This window comes from Salvia splendens, chromosome 3, assembly GCF_004379255.2.
Source record: "Salvia splendens isolate huo1 chromosome 3, SspV2, whole genome shotgun sequence".
NCBI classification, from domain to species: Eukaryota; Viridiplantae; Streptophyta; class Magnoliopsida; order Lamiales; family Lamiaceae; genus Salvia; species Salvia splendens.
Window position 1 is genome coordinate 18946008 of NC_056034.1, and position 16226 is coordinate 18962233.

At 39.7% G+C, this 16226-nt stretch overlaps 3 protein-coding genes across 3 annotated transcripts; 2 read left to right on the forward strand and 1 right to left on the reverse strand.

Moving 5' to 3' along the window:
• Nucleotides 1-269: 269 nt before the first annotated feature.
• Nucleotides 270-1203, forward strand: LOC121796698 (B3 domain-containing protein REM1-like). Its single transcript, XM_042195492.1, has 3 exons — nucleotides 270-335; nucleotides 426-690; nucleotides 770-1203. The coding sequence occupies exons 1-3, from the start codon at nucleotides 270-272 to the stop codon at nucleotides 1201-1203; spliced, it is 765 nt and encodes a 254-aa protein (XP_042051426.1).
• A 3628-nt stretch (nucleotides 1204-4831) lies between these two features.
• LOC121796699 (serine/threonine-protein phosphatase 7 long form homolog) lies at nucleotides 4832-6559 on the reverse strand. Its single transcript, XM_042195493.1, has 4 exons — nucleotides 5862-6559; nucleotides 5707-5794; nucleotides 5182-5628; nucleotides 4832-5098 (listed from the first exon to the last, which is right to left on the reverse strand). Exons 1-4 carry the CDS (start codon nucleotides 6557-6559, stop codon nucleotides 4832-4834), a joined length of 1500 nt encoding a protein of 499 aa, XP_042051427.1.
• Nucleotides 6560-8188: 1629 nt separating this feature from the next.
• LOC121795357 (aminopeptidase P2-like) lies at nucleotides 8189-16006 on the forward strand. Its single transcript, XM_042193882.1, has 13 exons — nucleotides 8189-8655; nucleotides 8912-9037; nucleotides 9146-9265; nucleotides 10207-10482; nucleotides 11468-11640; nucleotides 12174-12428; nucleotides 13086-13237; nucleotides 13821-14011; nucleotides 14843-14951; nucleotides 15060-15214; nucleotides 15325-15417; nucleotides 15605-15685; nucleotides 15773-16006. The coding sequence occupies exons 1-13, from the start codon at nucleotides 8329-8331 to the stop codon at nucleotides 15842-15844; spliced, it is 2130 nt and encodes a 709-aa protein (XP_042049816.1). The 5' UTR covers nucleotides 8189-8328; the 3' UTR covers nucleotides 15845-16006.
• Nucleotides 16007-16226: the final 220 nt, after the last annotated feature.

Genomic DNA, 16226 nt, shown 5'->3' on the forward strand with positions numbered 1-16226 from the left:
CAACCGCCCCAAACTCATTCAATACCGTCTGCACCCTCTGCAAATGTACTAGCTATGGCGTGAGGGGTTTACCACTGCAGTCAATGCATGGATATAACCAAAAGCTACGGAGCCTTGTATTGTATAAGAAGATGGCAGCTTTGGGGCAGTGTAGTGGCTAATCAAATCCAATAACAGTAAGCAGTCACATGCGCGGTTGAGGGGTGTTAAATACACTACTTCAATCTCGTCAAAAGCCATCCGAATATCAGCATACATTCCCTACATCCATGGATTACTTCAGACTTCCTTCGTTCATGAAGAAGATCTCTATAGAGCACTGCTTGACTGAGTTGGTATATTTTTCAAACTTATGTTCTGTTCAGAAATTTATGTCGTCGTTGGTTAGACCAAAAATTAAGTAGTTGTCTCTTATATCTGTGTAGCGCATTCCACCCGAATTTGTGGCTCTTCATGCAGCGCAACTACCTTTCGACTGTCGTCTCGTCATGCCTAGTGGACAGAGCTGGCAGGTGAGGTTGTTAAACATTGCGAGTGGTTGCCATTTTCACACTGGCTGGTCGGAGTTTCGGCTCGCTAACAACATTATTCACGATGACGTGCTTACATTCACTATGGTCGACGCGGGCATATTTCATGTGAAGCGGTATAACCCCAGGACGGGATGTCCTCGATTGAGTAATTTACAAGGTGCGTTTACGAAGATCTCGCTTAACCTATATTGTTGTCACTGACTTTACTTTGTTGTGATACATTAAAATATGAGAAGAAGACGAATACGGCGGCTCCGACCACAGTGATGCCCCGGATGTCAATACGTCGGACGACTATGTGCCATCAGACACGGAGGGGGGTGACTCATCGGAAGAGGACGATTATGCGCCGGATCCCGGGGTTTTGGATGATGGTTGCCCAACTTTCACTGTAACCATGGACAGGTCGAACATCTCTCGATCTTTGGAGATTCCGATGGCCTTTTGGCGCCGCCACATTCGGATGAATTCTCTGCAATACCCGGTTTACTTCAACGTGAACGGAGACTCTTGGTTCATCGTTATCGACCACAGTGACACAAACATTTGGGTGAAACGCGGTTGGAGACGATTCAAAGAGGCTAACAACATCGTGGTTGGTACTCGCTGCCACTTCAAACTCATTGATCGGAATGAGGTCCAGTTTTATGTGTGGTTTGATCGGGAATAAGTGTTGGGAATGATTTGGAACTGCAGTACGTATGTAGTAGAACTCTGTTTTGTGCAACGTGCGATTTAGCTTGTTGTAGGCGATTATATATCGCCAAGTTTTCTTGCTCAGGTAGTTATTATATTGGATGTTAGGTAGCTATTGTAGTTGATTATGTTTGTGATTGTTTTGCTTCAAATATCACATTCATAATAATGGATATTATGGTTGTTATAATGGTATATTTTGCGGACTACTACAAGCTGTAACCTGCTTCATAAAGGTTAGTGCAATTCACAGTTCAATGCAAGACTCCAACGGGTAGTACTAATATTAAGCAACGCAACATAACGAGAATTTGATGACTTCCTTATGTGAAAAAATGTCCTTAGGAAAAAACAATACAAAATTGTCTGGAATACAAGCAACATAACGAGCAATTAATAGAAGAATGTATCTGTAATACAAACTGAAAAAATCAGCATGAATGAGGAACCATTTGCACTACGGGATGAGAAATCATCCATGATTTCTGTCGGCCCACATTTCACATGCAAGATCATCCCTTTTTTTATTCCATATTGCCGTTGGTTCCACGGAACTGATATTATCAGCACATAAAGGAGGTTCATTATCAATATCGTCATCTAAATCAGCCTCGTTTACCAACTCAGCCTCAACGGGATCAACCACCAATTGACTTCGTATGTAATTATGAAGCAGGAAGCATGCGATTATCAGCCCGGTTTGAACATCTACCGGATAAAAGCTTGCTGATCTGAGGATACCCCATCTCATTTTCAGCACCGCGAATGATCTTTCGATGACATTCCTCGCCTTAGAATGCCTAAGGTTAAACAGCTCAGCCGGATTCTGGGGTGCTTGCCTTCCGACCTCCCATTCCTTAAGATGGTAACAGACTGATTTGTAGGGCGTCAAGAAACCTTCGGCGTTGGGATATCCATTGTCACAGAGGTAGTAGCATCCTGAAATTGAAAACCAACTTTAATCACTAAACAGGACACTTGAGCTTAACCAACTATGTAAAACTCACCTTTAGGAACTTTGAGACCTAAATGAATCTCTTAAAATCCTCGAGTCAGCCGCTGAGCCCTCCCATCCCGAAAGGAGATAAATGAATCTTAGTTGGGGGTCACATACGGCCAATGTGTTGGGAGTGATGTGGCCTTTTCGATTACGGTACCGGGGAACATCAGCAATGGGCACGCGTACATTGATATAAGTACCATCTAAAGCCCCTAGACAACCCTGTTAGTAGAACACAATAAACAATCATGCATTATATCGAATATTTAGTGAAGCAGTATAATCTGTCTGTACCTTGAACCATTTCCACCTACGGTCAGAGCAAGCTTCATCTATTGGTGTTGGCTTTACCAAAAAAATACTATGCAGTGTGAGAATTCCACGGAGCACAATATGTATATATTTTGACACGGTCTGAGAAGAGCGCATGAAATTATGGCCAACTATGCGAGATTTCTTGTGATGTGCTAGCACACAAAGGAACATGGCTACTTGTTCCTCCACACTGACTAGTTTTTGATCTATTAAGCCTACCCGATCCCGGAGAATGCGACATAGACGCCCAAAGGAGTTTCTATCCATTCGTAAATTGTCCACACATGCCCTATCTGTTACACGCACTAGTCTATCCAGCTGACATACATGAGCCGGGATAGCATCTAGAACCGCTGACTGACCTAGACGATCCCAACGTTTACGCTTGCGCTTTTGAGGGCGGAGTAATGAGATCAGAAAAGAAATGACCAGCAAGTTAATTTGATAGTTCCGTATAACCTCTTCAAGCAAAATCAACACGGCCGTCATGTCATTCTGTAGACATGAAACCTGAACAAGCATGCCATTACACAAAATGCAAACTTCTATTCCAATAAAACAATTTGTTTTCTATGTATATCACACAACAATTCTGAGAATTGGAAAATAACATAGGCCGACATACAACAATATAAATCGGCAGATGCCCAGCCTAAACCCTAACATATAAATTCAGATCTGTAATAAAGCGTAAACAATTGGGCACTTGCTGAATTGACTTACCTCACGGAAATCCTCTCCGTTATCCATTGCTGAATTCAGACCGATTATGATAGCCGTGTCCGTGCGCTTGAAAAAAGGAATTCCGCTGCGAATTTAAAGTAGCAACTAACATCAGCCAATGTAATTGAAAGGAAATTATGCAATCCATGAAAAAAATGATACGAAATACATGACACAAACCTGGAATCGGCGACGCAGCCGGGAGTGAGTACAAATCGACGCCCAAATTATGTTCGCTTATACGGTATTCCGCCAAATTTTATTAATCTGACCCTATGAGGGGTCTTTTAGACAATAAAACGAAATTCACACAATCGGGAACGACGGTATGAAGCTTATCGGAGCCGAAACCCCTGATACGCGAACACACCAAAGCTAGCGTGGTATCTTAATGGGGACCGGGTCGGTAGTAGTATCCCGGGTCCTTGTGCAACACTGTCAGGGCAATCACAGACTAGATACGCCCTAGATAGGCGGGCTTATCTGATGATATCAGGGCAATCAAGCACGCCCTTAGAGGCAAAGATAGCAACAAGACTCCAAAATATGACGACGTGTAACTCATTCCTATCTTATCACACTTTCACAAATCAAAATAGTAAGATTAGTATTTATTTTATTCATGTCGAAACATCCTTGTTACTTCCTATATGTAATACAACCATATATCACACCATATATATATAGGGGTGTTCGGTTGGCAAGATTAAATCTCATGATTAAATATGTATCATGTTTGGTTCATAAGATTGAACCCTTCAATTTAATCCTAGATGGATAGTCTCATGATAATTGGTCATAACCTTATCCCTCCAACTAAAATAATCCCACAACTTAATCCTAGATGGATAGTCTCATGATATTAGTCATGGCAACCGAACGGCACCATAATTGTAGATTTGTAGTAGTATCCTTGTTACTTCCTATTTGTAATACCACCATATATCACGCAACATATACATGGGTAATTCTTTATTATTCTAGAGTATAATTAACATTCCATAAGTGTACTGGACTTTTTTTTTGTTCCGGCTTTGGGAGAGACGCATGAGGGTCATGCGTCTCCCTTTAAAGAAACGCATGACGTAGATGCGTTTTACAGAAAGACGCATGACTCTCATGCGTCTTTCAAATTTTCATTTTTTTAAAGACGCATGAAGGTCATGTGTCTTAGGGAGAGACGCATCTCCATCATGCGTCCCTTTTTTTATAGACGACGCATGATCGTCATGCGTCTTGGGGAGAGACGTATGAGGCTCATGCGTCTTTATGTTAAACAAAACAGACGCGACGCGAGTCAGTAGCTCACATTCTGCGCGAGAGAAAGAGGCAACCGCGAACTCAGGCGATTTCTTGGTGATTCCGGTGATTTCCCGTCATATTTCTGATGCTCGGGCTCCACTCCATTTCTGCACATCTTGACTTTGTGAATAGGGGCGACGATTCCAATCAGGCTCAGACTGGCTTGGAGAATACAAGGGACGGTCCCACTGTGATTGAGACTCATGCGTCGGATATAAAGACCACTGAGGTGGGTCATGCTTTGGATTCATCGGCTCTGGTACTACATAATCGGGATGCGGTTGCGATATCCTGAACTGTTTGTGAAACCGTGTCCACCAGTCCGAACACCAGTCACTCCACGACGTGGTGGAATTACTTGTGGTTGATAAGGCATGACCACATCTTGGTGTTGGGAATCCGGGTACTCCATGACATCGGCGTGGTTCGTAGACTGAAGGGCATGCCTAGCAATTTCTCGAATCTGTCGCATTCTTGGGTCCATTTCTTCTTCAGTAGTTAAATGCCAAACATGCTGAAAACCCTCAACCTAGATAAAAAAAAATTATACAAATATCAATACGAAACAATCTATAACACATGAAAGCATATAGTTTAATATAACAAACTTACAAGTAATCTCATCGAAGAAGCCGACTCGTTCATCCCAGCAGTTGACCGTACCCCAGGTTGAGTCAGGTACGTCACTGTTATCTTGTTATACCACGCCATATACCCCGGACTCATAGGAATGTTCATGGACATCATTGCGGCGTCCTCGGTAGCCTGGAACCTTTCACACCTCATGTCCCACTCCCTAATGTAGAACTGATGCGTGTTTCCCCAATTGTTACCCTTCTTACCACGCCGATCATTTTGGCCCAAATGATCGCCATTTTTTAGCCTCCTATCTACATATTGAGGAACATCCTGGTATCGATGAAACTGTCGGCGCACTCGTCCAGCCTCATGTGCCTCAATATAGGACCAACACACCAAGTAAGTGTCGCACAAGGAGCATCCATTCATATCACTACAGTAGTCAGGCAGTATGCAATGTGCATATGGCGTCCACAGAAACTACAAACCAGCAATGCAAACGCCAAATTAACTTCATAATAAATTCATAAATTAAGTCAACATTAAAATAATATTCACCTGGTCAGGTCTAATCAAGGATATTTGATCACAGTAATGCTCAACCGAATATCTAGGAGCATTTCCTATTTGTGTAGTTCCTTTCCACCTATAAATAAAATTGATGTAAAAAAATAACCCAAGATGTCTAAACAAATAAATATTTAAATATATACCTGGCACCACATGGCGTATATGGCTCGTGCACGAGTGCTCCTATGAACAACGGCCTCAATGTGGGCATTCTTTCCCACGCCCATAGCTGCAGAAGCATCATAGGCCCGCCCAACTCTTTCCTCTTATCAATGGAAGCCTCGCACAGGTAATGATACAGGTACGACAAAGCCGCACTTCCCCAACTAATATTCCGCACCTCGTCCGGATCCTCAAATGCATTCAACCACATAAAAGGAACCTTACACCCCGTGGTGTCTGGTAGAATGAGACCTCCTAACAAAATTAGGGCATGGATACGTGCGATTTGAATGTATACATATGTAGGTAGGTCATCACCCAAAGGTATCATCGTCTGGTTGATCAGAGCGGTCATCAGCAAACAGCCTTGCTTTGTCTCTGTGTTTGTATCCGGTATCCATCCCAACAAATCTCGGTACTTGCTAGGCCAATCGGGATATCCGACATGATGGTCACGTCCTGTGAAAATGAGACCGTCCGCTCTCAAGCCCCAAATGGCTTGCACATCTTTCAAGGTCACCGTCGCCTCTCCAATTGGTAGATGGAAAGTGTGCGTCTCCGGCCTCCAACGCTCAATCAAAGCCGTGATAGGCTCATTGTCGACCTTCATCGACTTCCCACAATCCATCACGGCTTTGAAACCAAATGGGTCAAGCCAATACCTCACATTCTCATGCATGTCCACATCCCATGTCTTAATTTCCGTCCTTCGAACTTTGAAAACTTGTGTTGTGCCATCTTTCAGTAGTTTATTTGAAATGTGTTTTTTTTTGAAGATATAGCACTGACGGATCTTTAGGTCCATATAATAACTGTCCGCTAGAACTGTCCATCTAATCTAATAACATATTCACAAAACAACAATTACAAACTCACATTTAAAATACAAATAACATATAAATTCAAATCATCATCAAAACAACAAAACATTATAAACCAAATGATTCACTCCTAATCCATTGAATACTATATATTAGAAACTCCAATTCATCACAATTCATGATTTATAATGCCTAATTTACATATAACTACTAAATTAGAAGGTTAAATTACAAGATACATTTCAACCCCTACTCTCTTATCTAATAACAACCAAAATCGCAACACCAAGCATATCAAACATATCAAAAATTATACAATAGAATGAATTTCACCAATAAAATCTATTACAACTAACAAAACAACAAAACATCAGTCAAATTTGAACAATTTCTTATAAACCCTAATTTACAAAATTGAGAGAAACCTACACAAAATATGCAAATAAACAACAAATAAGGGAGGAATGTTGCAAGATTGAAGGAAACTTACCGGAATATGACGGGAAATCGCCACGAAATCGCCGAAATCGCTGAGTTGCATCTGCCCTTTCTCTCTCGTGTCTGGTCTGATTTATGCAAATTAGAGACGCATGAGCCTCATGCGTCGTCTATAAAAGAAAGCGACGCATGATGGAGATGCGTCTCTCCCTAAGACGCATGACCTTCATGCGTCTTTAAAAAACGAAAAATTGAAAGACGCATGAGACGCATGAGAGTCATGCGTCTTTCTGTAAAACGCATCTACGTCATGCGTTTCATTAAAGGGAGACGCATGACCCTCATGCGTCCCTCTCAAAGCCGGAACAAAAAAAATAGTCCAGTACACTTATGGAACGTTAATTATACTCTAGAACAACAAAAGAATTACCCCGAACATATACATAGTTGTAGATTTGTAGTAGTCTAGTATAGGCGCAAATGTCAATACATAATCACAATTCACAAATATCTCTACAATTAGTACCAATAGCTCCAATAACCACAATACCAAGTTAGTAATTAGATACTCATGTATGGTTCACATTTGCTATTTTGGTCTGTTCATAAAATATTATCATTTTATTTTTTAAATTTTATTATTAATAATGAATATCACTTTCCACTCACTCATTATGCTCATATTCTATTTTATTACCATAAAACTAATATTCCATCCATCCCAAGATAGTTGAGTTGTACTATTTTCTTTTGGGTTATCACAAGGTAGCTGAGTCATTTTATTTTTTGGCAAAAATTTTATTCTCTCTTATACTTCTCTTATTTTACTCAGTCTCTTACTTTTACTCTCTTCTCTTCACTACATAAAAATAAGATCCACGTTTTACTAACTTGTTTAACTCTTTTTTTTTCTTTTTATTTTTTAAAAACCGCCCAAATTAAATGTGAAGAACATTTGATTGATAGGTTGTAGTAATTTTAAAGACTTAATCATCCAAATCAATTAGTAGTAGTGTTTCTTTCAAAGATGCACATAATTGGACAAAATAATTAGGCTCATCTGCTCTCTCAAAGCAATAGCACAGTTGCGTCTTCCTCTTCCCTTGCGTGTCACCAACATACAAGACAAAGCAGCACACCTTATCCTCTCTCCCTCCCTCCCTCTCTCTCAGCTCGAATTCCAAGTTTCATGGAGTCTGCCCTATCTCTCTCCACCGCTAGAATGCTCGCTCGCTCCCCCTTTCACCTTCACGCCCGGAGCCGCTTCGGCCTCCTCAACATATACCCCCAATTTCGCCGCAATATCAACTATTACCTCCCCAGATCCCCCTTCAAATCACTCGCTCCTCATAACCTCCAAGTTTCCGCCTCCATATCTGCCAGGCCCTCCTCGGAGCTGCGGAAGAAGCCCAACAACTCTGAGCCCGACGACAAGCTCACCGCGATACGCGAGCTCTTTGTCAGGCCCGATATCAACATTGATGCTTATATCATTCCATCTCAGGATGCTCATCAGGTTTGCCGCAATTTTCTACTATTTTTTTTATAATTTAATTACGAATGGAAATCAGAGTTCCTATCTATTAAGCAACACTGATGCTATTCAGGTTTGTCGCAATTTTCTGTTTTTTTTAAAAAAATTTAATTAGGAATGGAAATCAGAGTTCCTATTATCAAGCAATACTGTTCGGCAAAATTTTGAACATCTTAACTTTTCGTTGAACATTGTGGTTGAAGTTTCAAAATCTTACTAGCGTCTTGTCCAATTTCAGAGTGAATTTATTGCTGAGTGTTATACAAGGAGAGCATACATATCAGGTTTTACTGGTAGTGCAGGCACTGCTGTTGTCACAAAAGATAAAGCAGCTCTTTGGACAGATGGTCGCTACTTCCTCCAGGTCTGGCAAGCAGATGACTAATATCTCTCTCGCTCACTTTGAACAACTGTTGCTACTTGCTAGGATTTGTTTATGCAGCTAAGTATTTCCTCTTCTTGTCATTAATAGGCTGAGCAACAGTTACCCTCTGGCTGGATTCTCATGAGGGCTGGTAATTTAGGAGTACCTACAACAAGTGAGTGGCTCAATGGAATCCTGGCTCCTGGCAGCAGAGTTGGGATAGACCCTGTGAGTAAAATCGTAATTCACATATGGTGTTCTGTCATGTGATTAGTTCAACCAATTTAATATTTGTAATTCTCTATGAAACTCACTATCGTGATAAGAATATCATTTTAACCCACTATTACATCAATTTATCATCATTAAGCCCTCTCATTTGGGGGTTGGTGGCCCTGTCAAGTGTTCTAGTTTTATGGTTAGTTTGCATAGGATTAAGATGTTCTTTGCCTTGATCTTTGTGGTAGGTGAGCATGCCTGATATGCTTTGGTGCTGAGAGGCTATATTCAGAAATTGATTTGATTCCTCCTCTAGTGGTTGCTTAAGCGTAATTTGCATAATTGAGATATATGTTGATGTACATCCAAGAAATTTCTGACAAATATATTTAGGTCCTATACCATCTTTCGAAAGCCGGCATGGTTTGTTTGGCTCACAATTAGATCAGAAAGTTCCAGTGGATTTTTGGCATAACTTATTTGAGATTAAGAGATTCTGAGTTTTCCTAATGATCAGATCCAAAGTTCTTCTGTAGCTATCACAGCTTGACATTTTCTGGGTACCTTGTCCATGCTTACTGTTTCCTTCCAAACTCTAGTATCAAATGCTTCTGCAGTTGACTATTGATCTGTTACATACATGGAGAATATTTTCCTGTAGGATGATTATGATAAACAATCATCAAATAGCTATTATTAAATCATCTTTTGTTATTCAATCAAGGTTTTTGAAGTCGGATTCTTAGCAAAGAAGCTTTCTTAAATAATTATAAGAATTTCACTTGCTAGAAATTGTTTTTTAAATTTCCTTGTATATGTTGTTCGGTTTTTGGCTATCCTACATTGTTAATTTTTCTTCATTTTGGCATTTATAGATTTCCTATTTTCTTCATTTACATCCATCTGATCCCAGTTTTCCATCTTTACTTGGTTTTTGGTGAAGGGTTCAGTTCCTGTTTTCTTCCGATTCTGCAGATGAATTGAAAGAGGCCATATCTCAGAAGAATCACGAGTTGGTGTGCGTGTATGATGTTAATCTCGTGGATGAGATATGGAAAGAATCCAGACCAAAGCCTCCAAATAGACTTGTCAGAGTTCATGACCTGAAATATGCTGGTGTAGATGTGTCATCCAAGCTGTCTTCATTGAGTTCTGAACTAAGTAATGCTGATTCATCTGCAATTGTTATCTCAATGCTGGATGAGATTGCATGGCTGTTGAACTTGGTAACTCTTCGAGCTATGTAATTTTCTGTCCTTTAGTAAATAAATATTTGAGAAAAGAGATGTGCAATTGTGCATGGTCCTTCCTGGCAGGTGGGCATCTTTAAACTAGAAAAACCTAAAAAGGAGGATTTTGTGCTGTTAAAAAGGTGCTTCGATTTAAAAATATCAGAAGGTGTGGTTTGCCTAGAGATTATTGTGGCATCAATGCTAGTAAATCCAGATATTTTTCAGTAATAAGTAAGCCAATTTTGTACCCCCTCCGTCCGGCAATAGGATACCTGTTTTCTCGGTCCGTCAGCCAATAGGAGTCCCATTTTACTTTTATATAATTGGTAAGTAGATCCCACATTCCATTAAAGTATATAAAAAGTGGGACCCACATTCCACTATCTTTTTCGACCCACTTCTTTACATTTCTTAAACCCGTACCGGAAAGAAATGAGACAATTAATCGTGGACGAAGAGAGTCTTCATATAATATTTTTCTTTAGCAAATAGACTATAAACCGCATTAGTTCCATTTGTTTTTTTGCTAAATCAGTAGAAAGGTTTTGGAAATGTTAGATCCCATCTCTCGCTCCTCTAGGGTGTGATATCAAATATCGCATCTGTTTCATTTGAGGAAATTATTGAATGGCAGCAAACATCATCTAACTTGCTATGACTGCTTCTGAATCTTATGTTTTGTACTTCAGTTGCATTCTTAGAGCCCTAGGTATTCTTTTTGCTTATCTGCAGGGACCCAGGACCTTGAAGGAATATCTTTTCATTTGGACTTTTTAAGTTGGTTCGGCAATCGGATATTGTATGCTTTAATAGAGACTGTAAAAAGGTTCCTTATGGATCTTATTCTTCATTCACTGCATTGTGTGCTATGGACTTGCATTGTGGTTTGGGCATGAATAAACCACAAATAAGTTTGAAACTTTATCCGATTCTTGCTATTGTCTCCTATTACTATTAACATGTGAATTCTTTTTGACAGAGAGGTAGTGATATACCACATTCACCAGTCATGTATGCCTATTTAATCGTTGAGATTGATGGAGCAAAATTGTTTATAAATGATGCCAAAATCAACCCTGATGTAATGGATTATTTGAAGAATGCTGGGATTGAGGTGAGACCATACGAGTCCATCCTTTCTGAAGTTGAAAGGTGTAGCCCCCTTTCCACTAGTTTGTTTGAGTTCCATTTTCCACCTCCATATGATTTACTGGATCAGAAACTTTACTATGTTCACCGCTAAGATGAATGTTATCAAAGCAGAGAAGCATTTGATTGAAGATATTCCAAAAAAGATGCTAATAATTAGTACGTAGCGACTACCGTTGCTATATATTGTTTTCTAGCATCTAGACAAACCTAAACTTTATAATGGTATCCCCAGGGCTTTATACCTATTTGGCCACTTCACATGGCCCATGGATATTCTCATTTGTGTTTCTATTTTTCAGATTTACTGCTACTTAATTAACCAGCTTACTGACCTATCAGACATTGCATGTGTTTTAGCAGAAGTTCGTATTTTTTATTTATTTGCTGAGAGTTTGCTTTTTGACGTTAAATTGGAAGCACCTTTTGCACAGAAATTTCCAGATTCATTTTGTCTCTTAATAGTGCAAATATGAAAAACCATTCAGTCTAATGTAGTAAAGATGTTTTTGATTGACCATAATTTCTTATTGCAGTTTGGCTGCAAAAGGGGCATGCCTTTGGCTGGACACATCATCTGTTAGCATTGCAATTGTGAATGCTTTCAAATCTGCCTGTGATAAGTACTCTGGCACTTCCGGAAATGTCAATAAAAACAAAAGGACTGTGGCAAATGGCCCAGTCAACAAGTCACGTGGACCTGCTGCAGTGTATAAGAGCTCACCTATTTCTTTTGCTAAAGCCATAAAAAATGAAGCTGAATTAGAAGGAATGCGCAACTCTCATCTCAGGTAACTGCATATGCGAATTTGCCCTTTTTGATTACTATTGCACTCCACCGCCGAGGTAACCATTAAAGTAGCACTACAAAATATGCTTCTTCTGTAGTTCTTTTTTTATGTTTCTGATACGATCCCACATCGGTTTCACACGAAAGTGTGGAATAGCATATAATAGGGAGTCAACCCTTTACCTTTGACCATGGTTTTGGGTTAAGTTAGGGCTTCCTATCTTATATGCTTATCAATTTGGTGCGGTGAACGTGGATCCGGATGTCCTACGGAAAGGGGCTACCCGTAGGTGTGACCAAGGGGTGCCACCGAAGAAACGTGGGCCCGAAAGGAAAAAGGGCCGTAAAGCGGATGGTGGGCCCGTGGCGTGTGCCGTCCGTGGACGTCCGGTTTAAAAGAGGGATGGATTGATACGATCCCACATCGGTTTCACACGAAAGTGTGGAATAGCATATAATAGGGAGTCAACCCTTTACCTTTGACCATGGTTTTGGGTTAAGTTAGGGCTTCCTATCTTATATGCTTATCAGTTTCCTTTCGTCTGTACAAATACTTTTCCAACTCACTTTTATTTACAAGCATTAGGTGGCATTTTTTCATATCAATGTTAAAAATATGGCAATTCAGGTCCAGTTAAAAGTGAGGGACCTTTTGCAGGGATGCAGCAGCTATGGCCCAGTTTTGGGCATGGCTAGAGGAGGAAATTGGTAGTGGTGCCATTTTGACAGAATTAGATGTTGCGGATAAGCTTCTTGAATTCCGATCTAGGCAAGATGGTTTTCTGGATACAAGTTTTGATACTATAAGTGGTACATAATTGTACTCCTTTACTTGTCTCTCTGTTTTGGGTACTGTGGGATGATCATAGATACTTTCCTCATCAATTCTTTGAGTATCCCGATAAGCACGGAGATAATGGTCAAATCTGTCTTTATCCTACTCTGAAATCTTAATTAGTGATAGTTCACTAAACAAGAATCTGTGGACAGTTGCTCTAACTATTTTAGTGTGACTTATCAGTTATCATCATGGGCTAGTGATATCTGACACTATCGAGTCTCTTTTAAACTAAATGTTAAAGGTAGTTGGAATATATAATGATTGCATTCAGGAATTGTGAATATTTGGATCTCTGGTGGAAAAATTTGTTTATTGGCCTTGGCCTGACCTGTCTGCATAATTATGTCATGATTTTATGCTTTAATCAATCTATTGGAAAATAACTAACCCATATTCCAGAAGTTTGAATTGGAGATGCTTGATTCCTTAAAGTATTGGTTGTGGCAAATGAGGTCACCTATGTTTGACTCGTTTGTGTTGACTATTATACCAACTGATTTGTTTTCTTAAATGAGATGATGGGACTGACTATGCCAACATGACCGTTTATAGGTTCCGGTGCAAATGGTGCAATCATTCATTACAAACCAGAACCTAACAATTGTAGCATAGTAGATCCCGAGAAACTCTTCCTACTGGACAGTGGAGCTCAATATATAGATGGAACAACTGACATTACTAGGACTGTACATTTCGGCCAACCTTCTTCATGGGAAAAAGAATGTTTCACCAGAGTCCTTCAGGTAATGTTCTTTCATCAGTTTTTTGTTCACTTGATTACCTTTACAATTCTCTGGAAGAAGAATTTACACATTGATGCAAATATCACATACTATGGTTCTCTTCAACGATGGGTGGATGGCAAACATGCATAAACCTGTTTTATACAAATATTTTGACCATTTAAAGGACATTGACTTCTGTCCTACTCATACTAAGAATGTAAGAGTGTGAAGTCCAGAAAAGAGAAGGTAAATGACTGCTGCTTTATATGCTATGCACTTGTCACTGAAAGTTATGTTACAAAAAGAATCCTTGTTGATTATACTCAATTGTGGTTCTACATGTTCTGAGAAGAAATATCGAAAGGACCGATACGTTAATCATAGAAAATGAATCCGAGTCTGCTCAGCTTTTACAAATAAATTTCATTAATGGGAAACCCAAATGATAGCAACCGGGGAGAAAATAGGACAATGTGCTTCTCAAATAACTGGGCCAAGCTATTACATGGGTGTTCTGTCCATGAAATATATACTTTATATAACTTGATCTTAATCCACTGAGCATGAAACAGTTAGAAAAGTTGGTTTAAATAATTGAACAGCTTCTCGCAATTTTATTATTTGTTCAATCGATAAAATAGACGAGGGAGCACACCTAGTTGCCCATGCACCTAAGGCACTTAGATCATCAAGGACCAGTTTGCAGTTTATGTTCATGCTAGATAGAGGTTGTGTGGTCTTTTATAGTTTGCTTTCACTCTGTTCTGTCATCTGTGTTACTTCATTTTATCTCTATGTAGAGCCGAGGTTGTAAAGAAACACACTAACAACGCCCCGTGATTTTTCCAGGGTCATATTGCTCTTGATCAGGCTATTTTTCCTGATAATTACCCTGGATTTGTGTTAGATTCCTTTGCAAGATCATCATTGTGGAAGATTGGTCTTGATTACCGTCATGGTATTTTCTCACTCCATTTTGTATGCTTGTCGTATTTTATTTGAGCTTCTTATTTTAATTGAGATGATCTGCTAATTTATTGACGGTAATGTTCTGTGCAAACTTTAGGTACTGGTCACGGAGTAGGAGCTGCACTGAATGTTCATGAAGGCCCTCAAAGTATAAGCTTTCGCTTTGGAAATATGACCCCATTGCTGAGGGGCATGATTGTCAGCAACGAACCTGGTTATTATGAAGACCATGCATTTGGCATCAGGATTGAAGTAAGTTCATAGCGTCAGTGCATTACTTGCTATAGAGTTCTCATTAGTTAAAACTGTACATTTCCTTTCCTAAGATGCTTGTGTAAATTATTATCCCCATCCTCCTTCAGAATCTTCTTTGTGTGAAAGAGGTGCACACACCATATCGCTTTGGAGGAGTGGATTATTTGGGTTTCGAAAAACTCACATTTGTTCCTATTCAGGTATTTTGACTTGCTAATAGCACGAATTCATATCCTTGCATCCCTATCCCCTGTTTTTGTCCATTGCTAATTAGAGCTTTATATTGCCTTACATGCTCTACTAATACATTTCATCAATGTAACATGATGTTCAACCAATGCCACCATTAATAAGCCTTAATATCTCGATTTGCTACACATGATGCAGACCAAATTGTGCGACTTATCGCTACTCTCTACCACTGAGATAGATTGGCTCAACGATTACCATAAGCTAGTTTGGGAGAAGGTAAGTATAAATTCGATTCACTTGTCATATTAGCAAGCAGGTGTGTTTTGTGTTTTGTAGCTCAAGCCACAATTCTTGTGTGTTTAGGTGTCTCCCTTTGTGGAAGGTTCCGCATATCAGTGGCTCAAGGATAACACGAGACCAGTTGTCAAGCCTTGATACACTTCCTGTCAAAGTGTGTGCATATATGTAAACATATTGTTCAATTTCATATAAAACTAAGATGTGGTATACTGACGCCAGATGATTTCTTTTGTACAGTATGTAAACATATTGCTTCTAATGCCGCTGTTACTTTGATCAAGAAAATAGTCAATCAAATTGTGCATCTTCTTCTATAATGTGGTCGGTCGTACACAGCTTCGATGGATGGTAGAGTCTCCCATTCTGGCTCGGGTTCAACGATCCAATAAACGCTAGACTTGCTAAAAGTGAAGAGGAAATGAGCTTGCACTGAATTCTAATATTTTGAGCTTAGATTATGAAAGCTCATACCAAGACTATAAGTCCCACTTCTGATAATCAGTAAATTCTATCATTC